The 17,349-nt window shown below is 43.6% G+C and overlaps 1 protein-coding gene and 1 pseudogene across 1 annotated transcript; both read left to right on the top strand.

Annotated features, from left to right (window-relative positions):
• The first annotated feature begins 614 nt into the window (after positions 1 to 614).
• On the top strand, positions 615 to 1,164 carry LOC101276041 (myelin protein zero-like protein 2; annotated as a pseudogene).
• Positions 1,165 to 11,191: 10,027 nt separating this feature from the next.
• LOC101290235 (phosphatidylethanolamine-binding protein 1-like) lies at positions 11,192 to 12,596 on the top strand. Its single transcript, XM_033405995.2, has one exon. It carries the CDS (start codon positions 11,291 to 11,293, stop codon positions 11,852 to 11,854), a length of 564 nt encoding a protein of 187 aa, XP_033261886.1. The 5' UTR covers positions 11,192 to 11,290; the 3' UTR covers positions 11,855 to 12,596.
• The last annotated feature ends 4,753 nt before the right edge of the window (positions 12,597 to 17,349 follow it).

Raw genomic sequence — 17,349 nt, 5'->3', positions numbered from 1 at the left:
GGAAGCATTATCAAGGTTTGCTTCTGACTTTCCCTCTAGGGCCTAAGTGTACTGTGGTTTTCAGTACAATTTAGGGTTGCTCACAGGTGCTTGATAATATATTTTAGACAAGGATTGACTGGAGCTGTATTGTTTTTGTAGTAATCTTTGTATTTGATTACTACGTGATTTAATCAAATTTTCTATTCTCAGAGTCTTTAGTTACATGTGACTCCTGAGAATCTTTATTCGTTTTTTTTTCCTTGGCTGCGCCACACAGCTTGTGGGATCTTAGTTCCCAGACCAGGGATCGAACCCAGGCCCTCGGCAGTGAAAGCATGGAGTCCTAACCACTGGACTGCCAGGGAACTCCCGAGAATTTTTATTCTTAAGAATAAAAATCCCTGGGCTTCCCTGGTGGCGCAGTGGTTGAGAGTCCGCCTGCCGATGCAGGGAACACGGGTTCGTGCCCCGGTCCGCGAAGATCCCACGTGCCGCGGAGCGGCTGGGCCCGTGAGCCATGGCCGCTGAGCCTGCGCGTCCGGAGCCTGTGCTCCGCAACGGGAGAGGCCACAGCAGTGAGAGGCCCGCGTACCAAACAAACAAAAAAAAGAGAATAAAATTCCCTGAGCTTTATGGTACACTCTCTAAACGCAAGAACAGGACAATTTAATTCTCTTTATCTTCTGTGCACTTTCTCCAGCTTTGCCCCTATGGCTGATGCACTAACAGTGACCTGGAGGTGGGGGTGTCTGAGCAGTTTGTTTTCGACTACCATGTGGATCCCTTCAAACCCATGAGTGGGCGTTTCAAGGACCGGGTAGTCTGGGATGGGAATCCCGAGCCGGTATGATGTCTCCATCATCCTCTGTAAGCTGCAGTTTGATGACAGTGGGACATAAACCTGCCAGGTGAAGAACCCACGTGATGTTGATGTGCTGATAGGGGAGATCTGGCTCAGCATCGTGCACACTGTACGTGTCTCTGAGATCTACTTCCTTGCTCTGGCCATCGGCTCAGCTTGTGCACTGATGGTCAGAATAGTAATTGTGGTGGTCCTCTTCCAGGATTTCTGGAAAAAGTGATGGGCTGAAAGAGCTCATAAAGTGGTGGAGATAAAAGAAAAAGAAAAGCTCAATCAAGAAAAATATTCTCCGTTTGGAAGACACAGACCAACATTCTTAGATGGAAGCTGAAGCCTTCCAAGAACCAGAACCCTAAAATAAGATGAAGTTAATGGAAGCTTTTCTTTGGCTTTTCCAGTTGTAACCTGTCTTCCAACCAGCTCTGCAGTATAAAAACACCTAGACAAGCAATGTTCTTCTGGTGCCAGCATAGGGCCGTTCTTGAGCAGATATCACCAGACTCGCACGCAGCCCTGTTACTAAGGTTTTATTTAATTTCCAAGTGCAAATATTTTTCAAATGCTCATTAGCTTTTGTATGCTAAGAAGCTACATTTTTGCCCTTAAACACTCCTTGTGGATTATGACTTGTATACACATATATTGGCATCAAATGGGATAAAAGCCAACTTGCCTTTCATAATCCTTAGAGCAGCATTCTTGCTGCTAAAGTTAACATGTTTACTCTTTCCTTCTCACACTCTCAATTAAAAGGTGAGCTAATTCTCCCCACACCAAAAAAAAAAGTGTATTGGGAAATTAAAACAATACAAAAAATGATATTTATTTTGTGTTCTATAGCTTATTAGAAAACTTAAGCATTAACGTGGGGTTTTTTTTAACATCTTTATTGTAGCTTTACAATGTTGTGTTAGTTTCTGCTGTATAACAAAGTGAATCAGCTATATGTATACATATATCCCCATATCCCATCCCTCTTACGTCTCCCTCCCACCCTCCCTATCCCACCCCTCTAGATGGTCACAAAGCACCGAGCTGATCTCCCTGTGCTATGCAGCTGCTTCCCACTAGCTATCTACTTTACATTTGGTAGTTGTATATATGTCCATGCCACTCTCTCACTTCATCCCAGCTTACCCTTCCCCCTCCCCATGTCCTCAAGTCCATTCTCTATGTCTGCGTTAAAGTGGGGTTTTTTTTAACTTTTTTTTTTTTTTTTTTTTGGGCACTCCGTGTGGCCTGCAGGATCTTAATTCCACGACCAGGAATCAAACCGTGCCCCCTGCAGTGGAAGCTCGGAGTCCTAACCACTGGACCGCCAAGGAATTCCCTAAAGTGTTTTATTTGTAAAAACTTTCCAAGAGTAGTCTGAAGAATGCTTGCTTCTTCTTTTCATTGTATAATTTACAAATAATAGAACGAGCATCTTTTCAATGCCTTGGTGAACTGTCATACGCCTTTATAAATTTGGATCAGCTTGCAACATTGTATCCTTTCCACTTTTTAAAATATTTATTTATTTATTTATTATTTATTTTTGACTGTGTTGGGTCTTTCCTCATTTCTGTTGATCAGTTCCCCTTCAACAGGTTCCTCTGGCTGCAGATCTAGTCTCCTGAACAGCGGCAGTGTCAACATTCCCCCATTTAGCTAGTTCTTCTGTAACTCCATTTATACTCAATTCCAGTTTCACTCCCAGCATTATCACTTTTCATTTATTTGCTGCATTTTCATCTTTGTTGGTCAGTTCTCTCTCTTTTTTTTAAATTATACTATTCTCTTTATTTTTCTGTAGTTTTGAAATTTTCCATAATAAAACAAGTTTTTTTTAAATGAGTTTTGTTTTGATATTATTGTATTATAAAACATCAAAAAATATCCTTTTTTTAAATCAATTTATTTTATTTATTTAATTTTGGCTGTGTTGGGTCTTCGTTGCTGCACACAGGCTTTCTCTAGTTGCAGTGAGCAGGGGCTACTCTTCGTTGCGGTGCGCGGGCTTCTCATTGTGGTAGCTTCTCTTGTTGCAGAGCACAGGCTCTAGGCGCACAGGCTTCAGTAGTTGTGGCACGTGGGCTCAGTAGTTGTGGCTTACGGGCTGTAGAGCGCAGAGCTCAGTAGTTGTGGCACACGGACTTAGTTGCTCCGTGGCATGTGGGATCTTCCCGGACCAGGGCTCGAACCCATGTCCCTTACACTGGCAGGCAGATTCTTAACCACTGCACCACCAGGGAAGCCCTTTTCCTTTTTTAAAAATATTTATTTTGGTTGCGCTGGGTCTTAGTTGCAGCAGGCAGCCTCCTTAGTTGCGGCATATGGGCTCCTTAGAATTGTGGCATGCAAGCTCTTAGTTACAGCATGCATGTGAGATCTAGTTCCCTGACCGGGGATCGAACCTGGATCCCCTGCATTGGGAGTGCAGAGTCTTAACCACTGCACACCAGGGAAGTTCCCCCCCCAAAAATCTCCTTTTTCTTAATGAAGACTTCCAGGCAGAAGAATATAATCTTCTGATAGACCATTAACTGGTACATTAAGTTAAATCTTACACAGTAACTTAGAAACTGATAAAAATAATTTTTAAAATATTGTGTAAATTACTAAATATTTCTATATCAATAAAAGACCACTAAAAATTGGGATTTTAAGCCAAAAGAAAATCAAAGGACCATGGATTGTCAGTGAAATTTGTTGTAGCCAATATGCTTGTTCCCTAACTTTATGTACAGGCATACCTCATTTTACTGCACTTCACTTTATTGTGCTTAGTAGATATAGAGGGTTTTTTTTACAACTTGAAGGTTTATGGAAACTCTGCATTGACCAAGTCTATTGGCACCATTTTTCTGACAGCATGTGCTCATTTTGTGTCTCTATGTCACATTTTGGTAATTCTCACAATATTTCAAACCTTCCACCAGCAAAAAGATTATGACTCGCTGAAGGCTCAGACGACGGTTAACATTCTTTTACAATAAAGTGTTTTTTAATTAAGGTATGTACATTATTTTTTAGACATAATGCCATTGTACACCGAACATACTACAGTATAGTGTAAACATAACTTTTTTTTTTTTTGCGGTACACGGGCCTCTCACTGTTGTGGCCTCTCCCTTTGCAGAGCACAGGCTCCGGACGTGCAGGCTCAGTGGCCATGGCTCACGGGCCCAGCCACTCCACAGCATGTGGGATCTTCCCGGACCGGGGCACGAACCCGTGTCCCCTGAATCGGCAGGCAGACTCTCAACCACTGTGCCACCAGGGAAGCCCTAAACATAACTTTTATATGCACTGGGAAATCAAAATTTATGTAACTTGTTTTATTGCAATATTCGTATTCTTACGGTGGTCTAGAACCAAACCCAAAATATATCTAAGGTATGCCTATGGGGTTTCTACTTCTCCAGAAGAATTTATCCATGCACAGTAGGTGATGTTTGCAATCACACAAATGCTGGGTAATTAAGATTTAAGCAATTATCCAAAACTACTCTGGCCTATGAGTCAAGTAATTGTTGTTGGGCTGCTATTGCCTTATTGGTAGAATCAGCAAGTTTTCCCAATTCCAGAGAGACTTCTTTTTTTCTTTCTTCTTTTTTTTTTTTTTTGGCTACGCTGTGCAGCATGTGGGGTCTTAGTTCCCTTAACCACTGAACTGCCAGGGAAGTTCCTCCAGAGAGATTTCTATTCATTTGTTCACTGGCATGAATAAGTGCCCTTCCAATGAAAGCAAATCTAGAGTCATGTATACCTCCTGGGAATTCCCATTTAAGGTAGCAATGAAGGTTTAATGGAGAAGATGAATGACAGGACCAATGGGAGACTTCAGATTTATTATGAATGTCCAAGGGGACAGTTAAAAATACTAGTAACTAGCATTGACCTCCAATCTGCCAACTGTCTAAACATTCATAAGCCCATCAGGAGGCCCGTTTGTTACAAAGATAAGATCAGGTGGTGCATGTAAGACTACTGCTAGGGTTTGATTATTAATAGTGCCATTAATTGGGATTATTCTATTAGCCCTTTCAGTGGGTCAGTGGTGTTTGGTGAACAGTTAGGGAGAAACCATCATGTTCTGTGGACTTTGTTCTCAAAGGCCATACAGAAGGGAGTTGTTTTGCCATGGCAAGCAGACCTAACCTAGTGTTGAGAACTGTACAGGTGGAATAGGTATGGTTAGCTGCATTGAGAGCTATGACACGGAAGAGGTCAAAGCAAAGTACAGGAATCTGGTTGTAGAAGTTCTGACTTGTTGAAAAATATCCAAAGGGGTGTGGCTATAGTTAGCTGTCACAGTGGAGATGAAGACTAAAGGGTCATGGCTGTCATGGACAGATTGGGTTTTCTGATGACAGATCCAACATTCAGAAGGGTCCAAATTCCTGTGGACAATAACCCTTTGAGGGCAGCATTTTTTTTTTTTTTGGGCCATGCTGTGCAGCATTCAGGATCTTAGTTCCCCGACCAGGAATCGAACCCGAGCCCCCTGCATTGGAAGCGCAGAGCCTTAACCACTGAACCACCAGGGAAGTCCCAAAAGGGCAGCTTTTTTTTTTGCGGAAATATTAACAAGGTGATTTCCTTTAGCTTCTAAAGAGTCAAGCGTAGCATGCCTCAGAACCTTAATAATAGACAAAGCAGCAGGTAATAATATGGTTTCTAATAATTCCTGAACATAAAGGCTGTTTTTAATTTGATCTCTGCTGAAAGTAAGGAAGCCATGCTGTTTCTATAACGTTGCCAAATTGTGAGCCACGCCAAAGGCATAGCTACTGTCAGTGTACATGTTGGCAGTTTTGCCCTTGACTAAGATACAGGCCCATGTGAGTGCACATAGTTTGGCTTATTGGGCCAAAGTAGTCAAAGGCAAAGGTGCCACTTCAGTTACTTAAAGAAGAGTTGACATTGCATATCCAGCACGATAGTTACCATGTTCATCTTTTAAATAAGAACCATCAGTAAACCATGAGAGGTCAACATTATCTAAGGGCATTTCCTATAAGCAGTCACGGGGTGGGAGTAGGGTGTGTGTGTGTCATCTGTAAAAGAGGGGAGAAGAGTAGCAGGGTTAAAGTTATTAAAGTAGGAAAAGTGATTTAAGGGGCAGTTAACAGGAGAATTTCATAGGAAGTGAGATGGCTTACTGGAAAATGTTGATTATGATGAGGGTTAAGAGCTTCAACAGCATGTGGCACAAAGATAGTTAAAGAGGATCCCATGACTATTTCTTCAGTCTTTACAAAGAGAGCAGTAGCAGGTACAGCTCTGAGGTGGGGGTTAGGAGGTATCCCCAGGTTCCAGGTTCTAGTTGTTGGCTGTAATACCCTATGCATCAGTGGTGATCCCATACTTTTGGGTGAGTACCCCAAGGGCATTCCCTTCTTTTTTCATACACAAAAAGGAAGAGAAGAAGTTGATAATTGGGGTGTCCAAGGACAGGGGAAGGTATTAAATTTTCCTTTAAGATTTGGAAAGTCCTGTCACCTGAATCTTCCCAGGTGATAAGAGTCAGGTTTAGTAGTTTTTAACAAGGGATATAAAGGTTGGGCTGTAAGGGAAATTTGGGGGAATCCAGCTGAGAAAATAGCCTGCCAATCCAAGAAAGCATTGCAGTTTACATTTGATTTGGGGCTTTGGGAAGTTCAAGATTCCATGAAGTCTGTCTGGATCTAGATGCAATCCTTGTTCTGAGAATAGATGTCCTAAATATCAAACTTGAATTTGAACAAATTGTAATTTTTTCCTTAGAGACTTTATGCCCCTTTTTGGCTAGAAGTTTCAGCAAACGGGTGTTTTCTTCTTGTGAGGAGGCTTAAGATGGGGAGCAGAGAACTAAGTCATCCACACATCCTATTAAAGTGGAGCCTCCAGAGAACTTGATATCATCTAGATCAGCCTTTTGTTTGTTTGTTTTTTTGTTTGGCTGTGTTGGGTCTTCATTCCTGTGTGTGGGTTTTCTCTAGTTGCGATGAGCGGGGGCTACTCTTCGTTGCGGTAGGCAGGCTTCTCCTTGCAGTGGCTTCTCTTGCTGTGGAACATGGGCTCTAGGTGTGGGGGCTTCAGCATTTGTGGCTCACGGGCTCTAGAGCGCAGGCTCAGTAGTTGTGGCGCATGGGCTTAGTTGCTCCGCAGCATGCGGGATCTTCCCGGACCAGGGCTCGAACCCGTGTCCCCTGTATTGGCAGGTGGATTCTTAACCACTGTGCCACCAGGGAAGTCCCAGATCAGCCTTTAAATTTTGTGAGGGGACTTCCCTGGTGGTCCAGTGGTTAGGACTCTGTGCTTCCACTGCAGGGGGCACGGGTTCCAACCCTGGTGGGGGAGCTAAGATCCCGCAAGCTGCCTGGTGTGGCAAAAAATAAATAAATAAATGAAGTTTGTGAGAAATAAGAAGGGCTTTCAGTGAAACCCTGGGGCATTCCTGTAAAGGTATATTGCTGGCCTTCCCAAGTAAAGACAGAAAGATACTATATTGACTTATCTACTGGGATACTTTAAAAAAGCACTACAGAAATTAAATCACACCAAAAATTTTGCTCTCAGTAGGGATGGAGGCTAGTGAAGCGTAGGGATTGGGGCAACAGGGTGTTGAGGGATGACAACACTGTTTATGGCTCGCAGGTCCTAGACAAGCCTCCGTCCACAACTATTTGGTTTCTTCACAGGTAAAATGCGAGTGTTGCACTGACTGGTGCAGGGGATAATGAGGCCCTGGGCCTTATGTTATTGGTTTAATGCCTTGAAGGGCCTCTTTATTTTGGGATATTGATTAATCCTGTGGAGAAGTTTTGAGGGACCTATTTGGATCTTAATAGGATGTGCATGTGTGTACTGCAAATATCAGTTGAGGATTTTGCCCATAAGGAGAGTGGTAGCTGACCGAATAGGGACCAATTATTAGTGTTCTTGGAATTAGCTCCAGGTCAGAGATGGAGAAAAGAAAAAGCAATTGAAGGACCATTTGATTCACCTAATTGGCTATTTTGGTTGCTGCTCTCAAATTCTAGAATTGTTTCTCCCTTTTGGGAGAAAGAAATTCCAGCATGTTATTTTTCTAAGATATCTTGGGTCAATAAGTAAATAGAGGTGGAGGAACAAAGGCAAAAACAGTGAGTACCTCTTAGAGGGCCTAAGCAAAAGGGGATAGTTTTAGAGATAAAAACCTATTGAGGTTTATTAGAGACCCCCACTATTTGAAGCATTTTAGTACTCTGAGGCAGGGGCTTTTTAATGGTAGTGGGGCTGAGCACCAAGAGTGTAGCTCTGGTGCAAAAAGGACAGAAAGAGATTTGCCCCCAATCTACAGAGTAGTTTCTTCAAGTCAATTAAGAGAAAGAAGTGGGGAAATCCCCTGTAGTTCCTCAGCGTCCTTGGGGTTGAGGACATTGGTAAGGCTGGTTAGAGGATTGAAGGCGCTTGGAGTACTGAAACTTGTAGCAGTAATTTTTCCAGTGTCCTAGCTTTTAGAAATTATCATGGACACCAGAAGGATTTTGTTTTTGTTTAGAGACCTCCAATTCTGGAATTGAAGATTAAGGATTTTAGTAGTCTTCCTTTAAGTTGAATCATCTAGGGTTTGGGTGAGTTGGGTTTCTAAACTAACTAAATCTATAGTGGACATAATTTCCCATTATATCCTGGTCCTTTTAACTAGAAGAGAAAGATCTCAGTTCAGCCTGTTAATCAACATAGATTTAAAGGCAACTCAAGTAGATTCAGCACCCAAAGGAAGACCAGAATTTTCTTTAAAGACGATTTGGAGCTGGCTGTATAATAATCATGCATGAGCTCATTGGGCTTGTGGATACAAGCTTGAATCTTATTCTGATCAACTGGTTTTGGGAAAATCCTAAGAATTGCCAAATGGTGTCACTCGGTGATTCCATGAGCCTGATAATAAGGCGACAGGGGTTTCTTTGTCCCCAGGTTGTAATTCTAAAGATTTCTCAGGATCATCTCAATTGGCAGTTTTCATTCAGTGTGGGCCTGGCCTTTACTGACAAGGATATGAATTAGTTGATATAACTCAGAGAAGCCCAGTTGATACGTTTGAATGACTATATTAAATTCCTCAGCAAATCTCTGGGGATCCTCAGTTACTTCGGGAAAATCTTTGACTATGGCTCATAGTTCAGCTTTAGTACAGTGAACATAAGAAATTAGAGACTTAGAATTTTTTTAATTAAAGCATTTTTTAAATTCATTTTTATTGGAGTATTGTTGCTTTACAATGTTGTGTTAGTCAAGGCTTAGCATTTCGATCCTCAGAGGGTCTGATTTAAGAGGTGCAGATTTTAATAGGTTCAGGAGAGGAGGAGACATGGAAAGGTTCAGAGAAAAAGGAAAGTTCAGTAAGGGGATTAGAATAAGGAAGTGGAGTGTATAGAGGAGTCGGGGACAGTACAGAAGGGAAAGAGGAAGCTGGCTCCAGAGACAAAGAGGATGGGGGAAGGGGGAAAAGAGGCCTCAGAGGATTTTTATGGTCCTCTTTCAATTGTTTTTTCACCTTGGTTAATTTAGAAATGGTATTTTGTAAAGTGGCAATTTTAGAATCTTGGATACATTTGAAGCCTCCAGGTACCAATGAAAATATGCATCCCATTCAATCGGTTTAATTTTAGAGCCACAGTCTTCTAATTTCATTCTGAGAAAAACAAGTTTGGGGAGGTCAGAAGTTTCTCTTAATGGCCATTGGAGTGCTAAATTATCTGTGGTTAAGTTGATCCATTTAGTTAAGAATGTGCATGAGGAGGGACCATAGTTTTGTTTTTTAATTAAATTATTTTATTTATTTATTTTTGGCTGTGTTGGGTCTTGGTTGCTGCATGGGGGCTTTCCTCTAGTTGTAGAGAGTGGAGGTTACTCTTCGTTGTGGTGCGCGGTCTTCTCATTGCGGTGCCTTCTCGCGGAGTACAGGCTCTAGGTGCGCGGGCTTCAGTAGTTGTGGCTCGCGGGCTCGGTGGTTGTGGCTCACGGGCTCTAGAGTGCAGGCTCAGCTGTTGTGGCGCACGGGCTTAGTAGCTCCGCGGCATGTGGGATCTTCCCGAACCGGGGCACGAACTCGTGTCCCCTGCATCGGCAGGCGGACTCTCAACCACTGCACCACCAGGGAAGCCCACCCCTGGTTTCTTTATAGCGCCCGATGTGGCCTGCCTCTTGGGATACCCTGACAAGAGCAAGAGTTTAGGTAGTTTTAATGATTCCTGATATGAGGCTGTCTGTGATGCAGGAAAAGTTTTGGTTTCTCTTTCACTATACAGAAGAGGAATAAGTCCTTTCCTTCTCTCTCTCTCTCTCTCTCTCTTTTTTTCCTCTGTCTCTCTCATTACCACCCACACATCAAACCACTTTAGTCAACTGACTGTTAACTTACAAACCCCAATCCCCCTTTTTCATCTGTTGTAGGTCAGAAACTTTCAAAGTCAACATTATTGAGCATTCCTATTATGAGGATAAAGATCTCAAATTTGTTCCATTTTTCCACGATAAAACTTGGGGTTTATCTTTTCATAAATAGAGTGGTCAAAATGAAAATGTTAGGACACATTGCTGCTTAAGAAATCCCAAGTGATAGAAAAGCAAACTTCCGACAAAAACATAGGTAATGAAAATCGTTAGCATTTAGTGAGCTCTCAGAAGGAGGATTGCAACCCACATGGCCTGGGCCCACACTTCTGTCCTTTCCTAACATCTTTCCCACATGGAGTGAGGCTCAAGAATCACTGGCCAATGGACTTCCCTGGTGGCGCAGTGGTTAAGAATCCACCTGTCAATGCAGGGGACACAGGTTTGAGCCCTGGTCTGGGAAGATCCCGCATGCCGCGGAGCAACTAAGCCCGTGCGCCACAACAGCTGAGCCTGTGCTCTAGAGCCCACGAGCCACAACTACTGAGCCCAGGTGCCACAGCTACTGAAGCCCGCGCACACCTAGAGCCCGTGCTCTGCAATAAAGAGAAGCCACTGCAATGAGAGGTCTGCGTACTGCCACAAAGAGTAGCCCCCACTAGCCGCAACTAGAGAAAGCCCACACGCAGCAACGAAGACCCAACGCAAGATCAGCTCGGTGCTTTGTGACCACCTAGAGGGGTGGGATGGGGGGAGGGGGAGACGCAAAAGGGAGGAGATATGGAGATATATGTATACGTATAACTGATTCACTTTGTTATACAGCGGAAACTAGCACACCATTGTAAAGCAATTATACTCCAATTAAAAAAAAAAGATAATCTGAAATATCAAGACTAAAAAAGAAAAAGTTTGTACCAGCATTCACTGTGCTTAATATTGAATAAATATTACAGAATAAATATTTTCTGTTATGAATTTTAAAAATAAGACCCAGAGTTGCCTCTGTACAGCTTGCAGACCGCTGGGAGTCTGGGCTGCTACCCTGCGTGAGTCCTCCTGCAGCTTTCCCTGCTGTCCGATCCTCTCGGCTTCGCGATGCCGGTGGACCTCAGCAAGTGGTCCGGGCCTTTGAGCCTGCAGGAAGTGGACGAGAGGCCGCAGCACCCGCGGCAGGTCAAATACGGCGGGGCGGAGGTTGACGAGCTGGGCAAAGTGCTGATACCCACCCAGGTTAAGAACCGGTCCACCAGCATTGCATGGGATGGCCTTGATCCAGGTAAACTATATACCTTGGTCTTGACAGACCCGGATGCTCCCAGCAGGAAGGACCCCAAATACAGGGAATGGCATCATTTCCTGGTGGTCAACATGAAGGGCAATGACATCAGCAGTGGCACGGTCTTCTCCGATTATGTGGGCTCTGGGCCTCCCAAGGGCACAGGCCTTCACCGCTACACCTGGCTGGTTTACGAGGAGGACAGGCCACTGAAGTGTGATGAGCCCATTCTCAGCAACAGATCTGGAGACCACCGTGGCAAATTCAAGGTGGCAAATTTCCGCAAAAAGTACGAGCTCAGGGCTCCGGTGGCCGGCACGTGTTACCAGGCCGAATGGGATGACTATGTGCCCAAACTGTACGAGCAGCTTTCTGGGAAGTAGAGGAAAGCCAGGAGATGGACACGGTCCCAGAGTTCCCAAGCAGTGTTTCAGTTTAGTGATGCATGCAGATTTCTCCTCTTCCCCCTGCCTGACCCCTGAGCGGTCAGATTTAGGTTTAGGGTGACTTTTCCTTCTGCCTGTCCTCTGTAATTCTAGGGGGTTTACGTTTTGATCAAATTTGAACTCCGTTTTGGTGGGGGATATTTTGGTACTAGGATGGGGTCATCAAAATGTTAATATAAGAATAACAACCCAGACGTTAAAGAAGAAAAAAATTCTGGTAAAAAGACCAGGTCTGCAGTATTAGAGCAGAGCATCAAAGAATCTTTAAGGGAGGTAGAAAAAAAGAAAGGATTGATTGCCTCTGCCTTTGTGAGCCCGAGCCCAGGATTGTCTGTGACGGCATCTTCTGGCATGTGTTTTCACAGCCCTGTCTCTCACGAAGACAACCAGGGGCCGGCACGTCCACTAGCCCACCATGTGATACATCTCAGGCTGGTTAGTGGGTGTCAGTGTCTTGCTCTGGCTCCTTTAAAGAGCAATACTGAAAAAAGCAATAGGGAGAGAGTTGCTGTTAAAGCTTGGCCATCTAGATGAGCTGCAGGGCTGAGTGAGAGGTCATCAGAAATCTGGAAGTCTGTGCCTGTTAAATTGATCACTCTTCGGTGTAAGAAAAGGCGGTCTGGAGTTGCTGAATGTTGTGTTAATTCTGCTATTTGCTTGTAGTTGAATAAAAACATTGCATAGTTAAAAAAAAAAAAAGACCCAATGCAGCCAAAAATAAATAAATAAATTTATTAAAAAAAAAAAAAAGAATCACTTGCCATCCCTGGCCTCCTTGCCCATTGGCCCTTGGGGAGCACACACTCTGCTGTGAAGAACCAGAGGCAGGAGGGGCTGCTCCCCAGAAGGTGCTAGTATTCAGGGGCACTGGAGGACAGATGTGTGGAATTTAGTGACAGACTCCCTCCCACCTACACAGCCATGATGATTTTGAACTAGAAGGCACAGTGGGAAGGAGCTGTTTTAACCATATTACCTCGGATGAGGCATGGCTCCGTCAGATGCAGATCAAGAGAAAAAAACGGAAAGAGTTTTACAGTGTTTTGTACTCACAGCTCTCAGGGGAGGACACAGTATGCCACCCATGACCACTCAAGGGAAGTACCAGGTCAGTCTCACAGCAGAGCAAGGGAGAACTATGGGCAAGCATCTTTACTGTGGTTTTGCTGGAAGGAAAGAGAGCAAACAGATGTAGGACTGGCTAATTTGAATAATTTCAGAAGGTTCTGGGGCACAGGGGCTGTCCCTGGTTGTCTGATATTTAGTCCTGGGGCAATTAGGGTGAGCATATGATGGCCCCAGAATGTGAGAGCCCAATAAGGGTGGTGTTCGGTGGTATGGACTTAATGGGCTGTTCAAGAAGAGGAACTGACCAGCTTCTAGCTAGGGCCTCAAAACTGGATCAAGATAGCACACACCTACCCATACAAACTATACTACAGGAAGCAATAGTCTTTAAAAAAATATGTAAATGGACTACACATTTTGTTACTTTTCTGCTCTCAAGACTTCATTACTCCACACTGTATGTACATATTATCTTCAAAATTTTTCTCAAATTTTGAAATATTTCATCATTCAAAAATTGTATTATAGGACTTCCCTGGTGGCGCAGTGGTCAAGAATCTGCCTGCCAATGCAGGAGACACCAGTTCGATCCCTGGTCTGGGAAGATCCCACATGTCGTAGAGCAACTAAGCTCGCGTGCCACAACTACTGAGCCTGCATGCTGCAACTACTGAAGTCCACATGCCTAGAGCCAACAAGAGAAGCCACCACAATGAGAAGCCCACGCACCGCAACGAAGAGTAGCCCCTGCTCGCTGCAACTAGAGAAAGCCTGCGTGCAGCAAGACCCAACACAGCCAAAAATTAAAAAAAAAATTGTATTATACTAATTGCTTTTTTTTTGGCTGCACCACAGGGCGTGTGGGATCTTAGTTTCCCCCACCAGGGATTGAACTTGTGCCCCCCTGCAATGGAAGTGCAGAGTCTTAACCACTGGACCACCAGGGAATTCAAATCACTGCTTCTTAAAGAGCTGAAGAGTTGAAAAGCACCTCAGACACTGGTTTATCTGTAATTTTTGGTCCAAAAACAATGAAAGGAAGTAGTCAATACATCAAACGGCATTATCTCTTAGATTTTTACAATATCTGTAATTTTCTGTATGTTTTAAATATTCCATAATTTCTATAAAATGGAGGTTAATGAGAAAGAGAAAAGCTGCAAGCTGACCTGCACCCAGCACATCTTTTTTTTTCTAGTTTTATTGAGATATAATTAACACATAATAGCACATCTTGATGCAAATGAAGTTTTCTGCCTCTCCTGAGGCCCCCGCAGAAGTGAAGGAGCCTAACTGTACATATTTCTGGTGGGGAAAGCCCATTATCAAGCTAAAGGGGGACAACTCAGCATGGTGACAGAGCTAGACATAGCTTAAGTCAGGCCTTGTTGCTGGCCAGGCCTGCTGTGGAAATGGTCAAAGTAAGGGCAGCCACACAACACTGCCCGGTACCACCCAGTCCCCCTGCAGTCTTTGGTGAGGCAAAGAAACCAATTCAAGCAAGTAACCATCAAACTCATTAGGTGCCATAACCCCTCTTTTACTGTTTAACACGAAGTGCTGTTTGAAAGAACTGAAAAGTATCTTAAAAGAACTGCAAATAACCCAGGGGTCCAGACTTCTGTGGTGGTGACTTTTTTTTTTTTTTAACATCTTTATTGGAGTATAATTGCTTTACAATGTTGTGTTAGTTTCTGCTGTATAACAAAGTGAATCAGCTATATGCATACCTATATCCCCATATCCCCTCCCTCTTGCATCTCCCTCCCACCCTCCCTATCCCACCCCTGTAGGTGGTCACAAAGCACCGAGCTGATCTCCTTGTGCTATACAGCTACTTCCAACTACCTATCTACTTTACATTTGGTAGTGTATATATGTCTCTCTCACTTCATCCCAGCTTACCCTTCCCCGTCTCCATGTCCTCAAGTCCATTCTCTACATCTGTGTCTTTATTACTGTCCTGCCCCTAGGTTCATCAGAACAATTTTTTTTTTTTAGATTCCATATATATGTGTTAGCATACAGTATTTGTTTTTCTCTTTCTGACTTACTTCACTCTGTATGACAGACTCTAGGTCCATCCACCTCACCACAAATAACTCAATCTCATTTCTTTTTATGGCTGAGTAATATTCCATGGTATATATGTGCCACATCTTCTTTGTCCATTCCTCTGTTGATAGTCACTTAGATTGCTTGCATGTCCTGGCTATTGTGACTTATTTCTTTTTCTTTTCTTTTTTTTTTTAACATCTTTATTGGAGTATAATTGCTTTACAATGGTGTGTTAGTTTCTGCTTTATAACAAAGTGAATCAGTTATACATATACATATGTTCCCATATCTCTTCCCTCTTGCGTCTCCCTCCCACCCTCCCTATCCCACCCCTCTAGTGGTCACAAAGCACCGAGCTGATCTCCCTGTGCTATGCGGCTGCTTCCCACTAGCTATCTATTTTACTTTTGTTAGTGTATATATGTCCATGCCACTCTCTCACTTTGTCACAGCTTACCCTTCCCTGTCCCCATATCCTCAAGTCCATTCTCTAGTAGGTCTGTGTCTTTATTCCCATCTTGCCCCTAGGTTCTTCATGACCTTTTTTTTTTTTCCTTAGATTCCATATATATGTGTTAGCATACGGTATTTTTCTCTTTCTGACTTACTTCACTCTGTATGACAGACTCTAGGTCCAGCCACCTCACTACAAATAACTCAATCTCATTTCTTTTTATGGCTAATATTCCACTGTATATATGTGCCACATCTTCTTTATCCGTTCGTCTGTTGATGGACACTTAGGTTGCTTCCATGTCTTGGCTATTGTGACTTATTTCTTGAATAAGCATTGGTGCTGCTTCAAAGGTACATTTTTCTATATTGGTCAAGAAAATTGATCACACAAGTCTGTGACCGCTGAGCCTGCTGGCATCTCACCTAGATTATCTTATCCTTCATCCTTGGCTACTACAGCACCAAAGGAGAATCATTACATTTGGACTGGACCTATACTGTGGCTGGGCAGTTCAATTGTTTTCTCACTTCATTCTTTCCTTCTTTCAGATGGGAAAGGGAGGCAGAGAAGGGGCTTGGGAGCCAGCCTGAAAGACCTATCTCTCACTGCACTTGAGAGTGCAGCATTTTAACGAGTGCAAGACCCTGGAAAGAGAGTGCCTTAGCCCAATGGTCAGACCTGCTATCCACAAGCTGAGTGACCTTAGGAAAGTTACCTTAACAACTCTATACCTCTGTATCCTTCTACTAAGTGGTGATGATAATAGTAACATCTACTGGTGGGTTGCTATGATGCTTAAATGAGATTAAGTACTCCTAATAGTGCAAAGCACAGTGAAGGTGCAATACATAGTCACCATTGTTACTGCCACTGCTATTTGACAGATAACGGGATTTTGAGTAAGAGCCTCCTCTGAGCCTTGGTGATCCTGCCTATCCAGGCACACTCCTGGGAAAGAAGGGGAGGGGGGTATCAAAGCTTAAAGGGCAAATTGTTCTTTCAAGGGATACCAGTTGTAAAATTCTAGACAATACAAACCTCTGTACCATTTGTTGTGGACGAGTGGTTTCCAGAGACGAGCTTATTTTTTAAAACTTAAAAAATACTTATTAAAAGGTATTAAATCTGTGATAATAATCTGTTTATATTAACAACAGGAAATAAGCAGGCAGGTCAATCTGTAAGAGGATACATCTTGGGGTGATTTTCATTTGTGCTGAATTCAATTGTTTTTACTTCACTTTATTTTTAAAATATTTATTTATTTATTTGGCTGCCTCAGGTCTTAGTTGAGGCACGCGGGATCTTCGTTCCTGCATACGGGATTTTTTTTTTTTTTTTTTTTTTTTTTTTTTTGCGGTACGCGGGCCTCCCACTGTTGTGGCCTCTCCCGTTGCGGAGCACAGGCTCCGGATGCACAGGCTCAGTGGCCATGGCTCACAGGCCCAGCCGCTACGCAGCATGTGGGATCTTCCCGGACCGGGGCACCAACCCGTGTCCCCTGCATCGGCAGGCGGACTCTCAACCACTGCGCCACCAGGGAAGCCCCCTTAGGGATTTTTTGTTGTTGTTGTTGCAGCATGTGGGATCTAGTTCCCTGACCAGGAATTGAACCCGGGCCTCCTGCATTGGGAGGGCAGAGTCTTAGTCATTGGACCACCAGGGAAGTCCCTCAACTGTTTTTAAACCAGACAGTAGAGGTGCACCTCGGTGCAGGTACTCGTAAGAATCGAACAAATGTGTCTTTTTCGATTTCAGAGCTTAGGTGAGACACTTTTGCGGACACAGAGGTGAAAAGAAAAGGTGGAGGCCCCTAAAGGCCCATGGCTGAGGAGGTAGTCCAAGTGGA

The sequence above is a fragment of the Orcinus orca genome, chromosome 14 (genome assembly GCF_937001465.1).
Source record: "Orcinus orca chromosome 14, mOrcOrc1.1, whole genome shotgun sequence".
NCBI classification, from domain to species: domain Eukaryota; kingdom Metazoa; phylum Chordata; class Mammalia; order Artiodactyla; family Delphinidae; genus Orcinus; species Orcinus orca.
This window is presented reverse-complemented; position numbering and strand designations above follow the sequence as displayed.

Excerpts from the sequence above, each read along its gene's own strand:
- LOC101290235 (XM_033405995.2), top strand. The coding sequence starts at position 11,291 with ATGCCGGTGGACCTCAGCAAGTGGTCCGGGCCTTTGAGCCTGCAGGAA.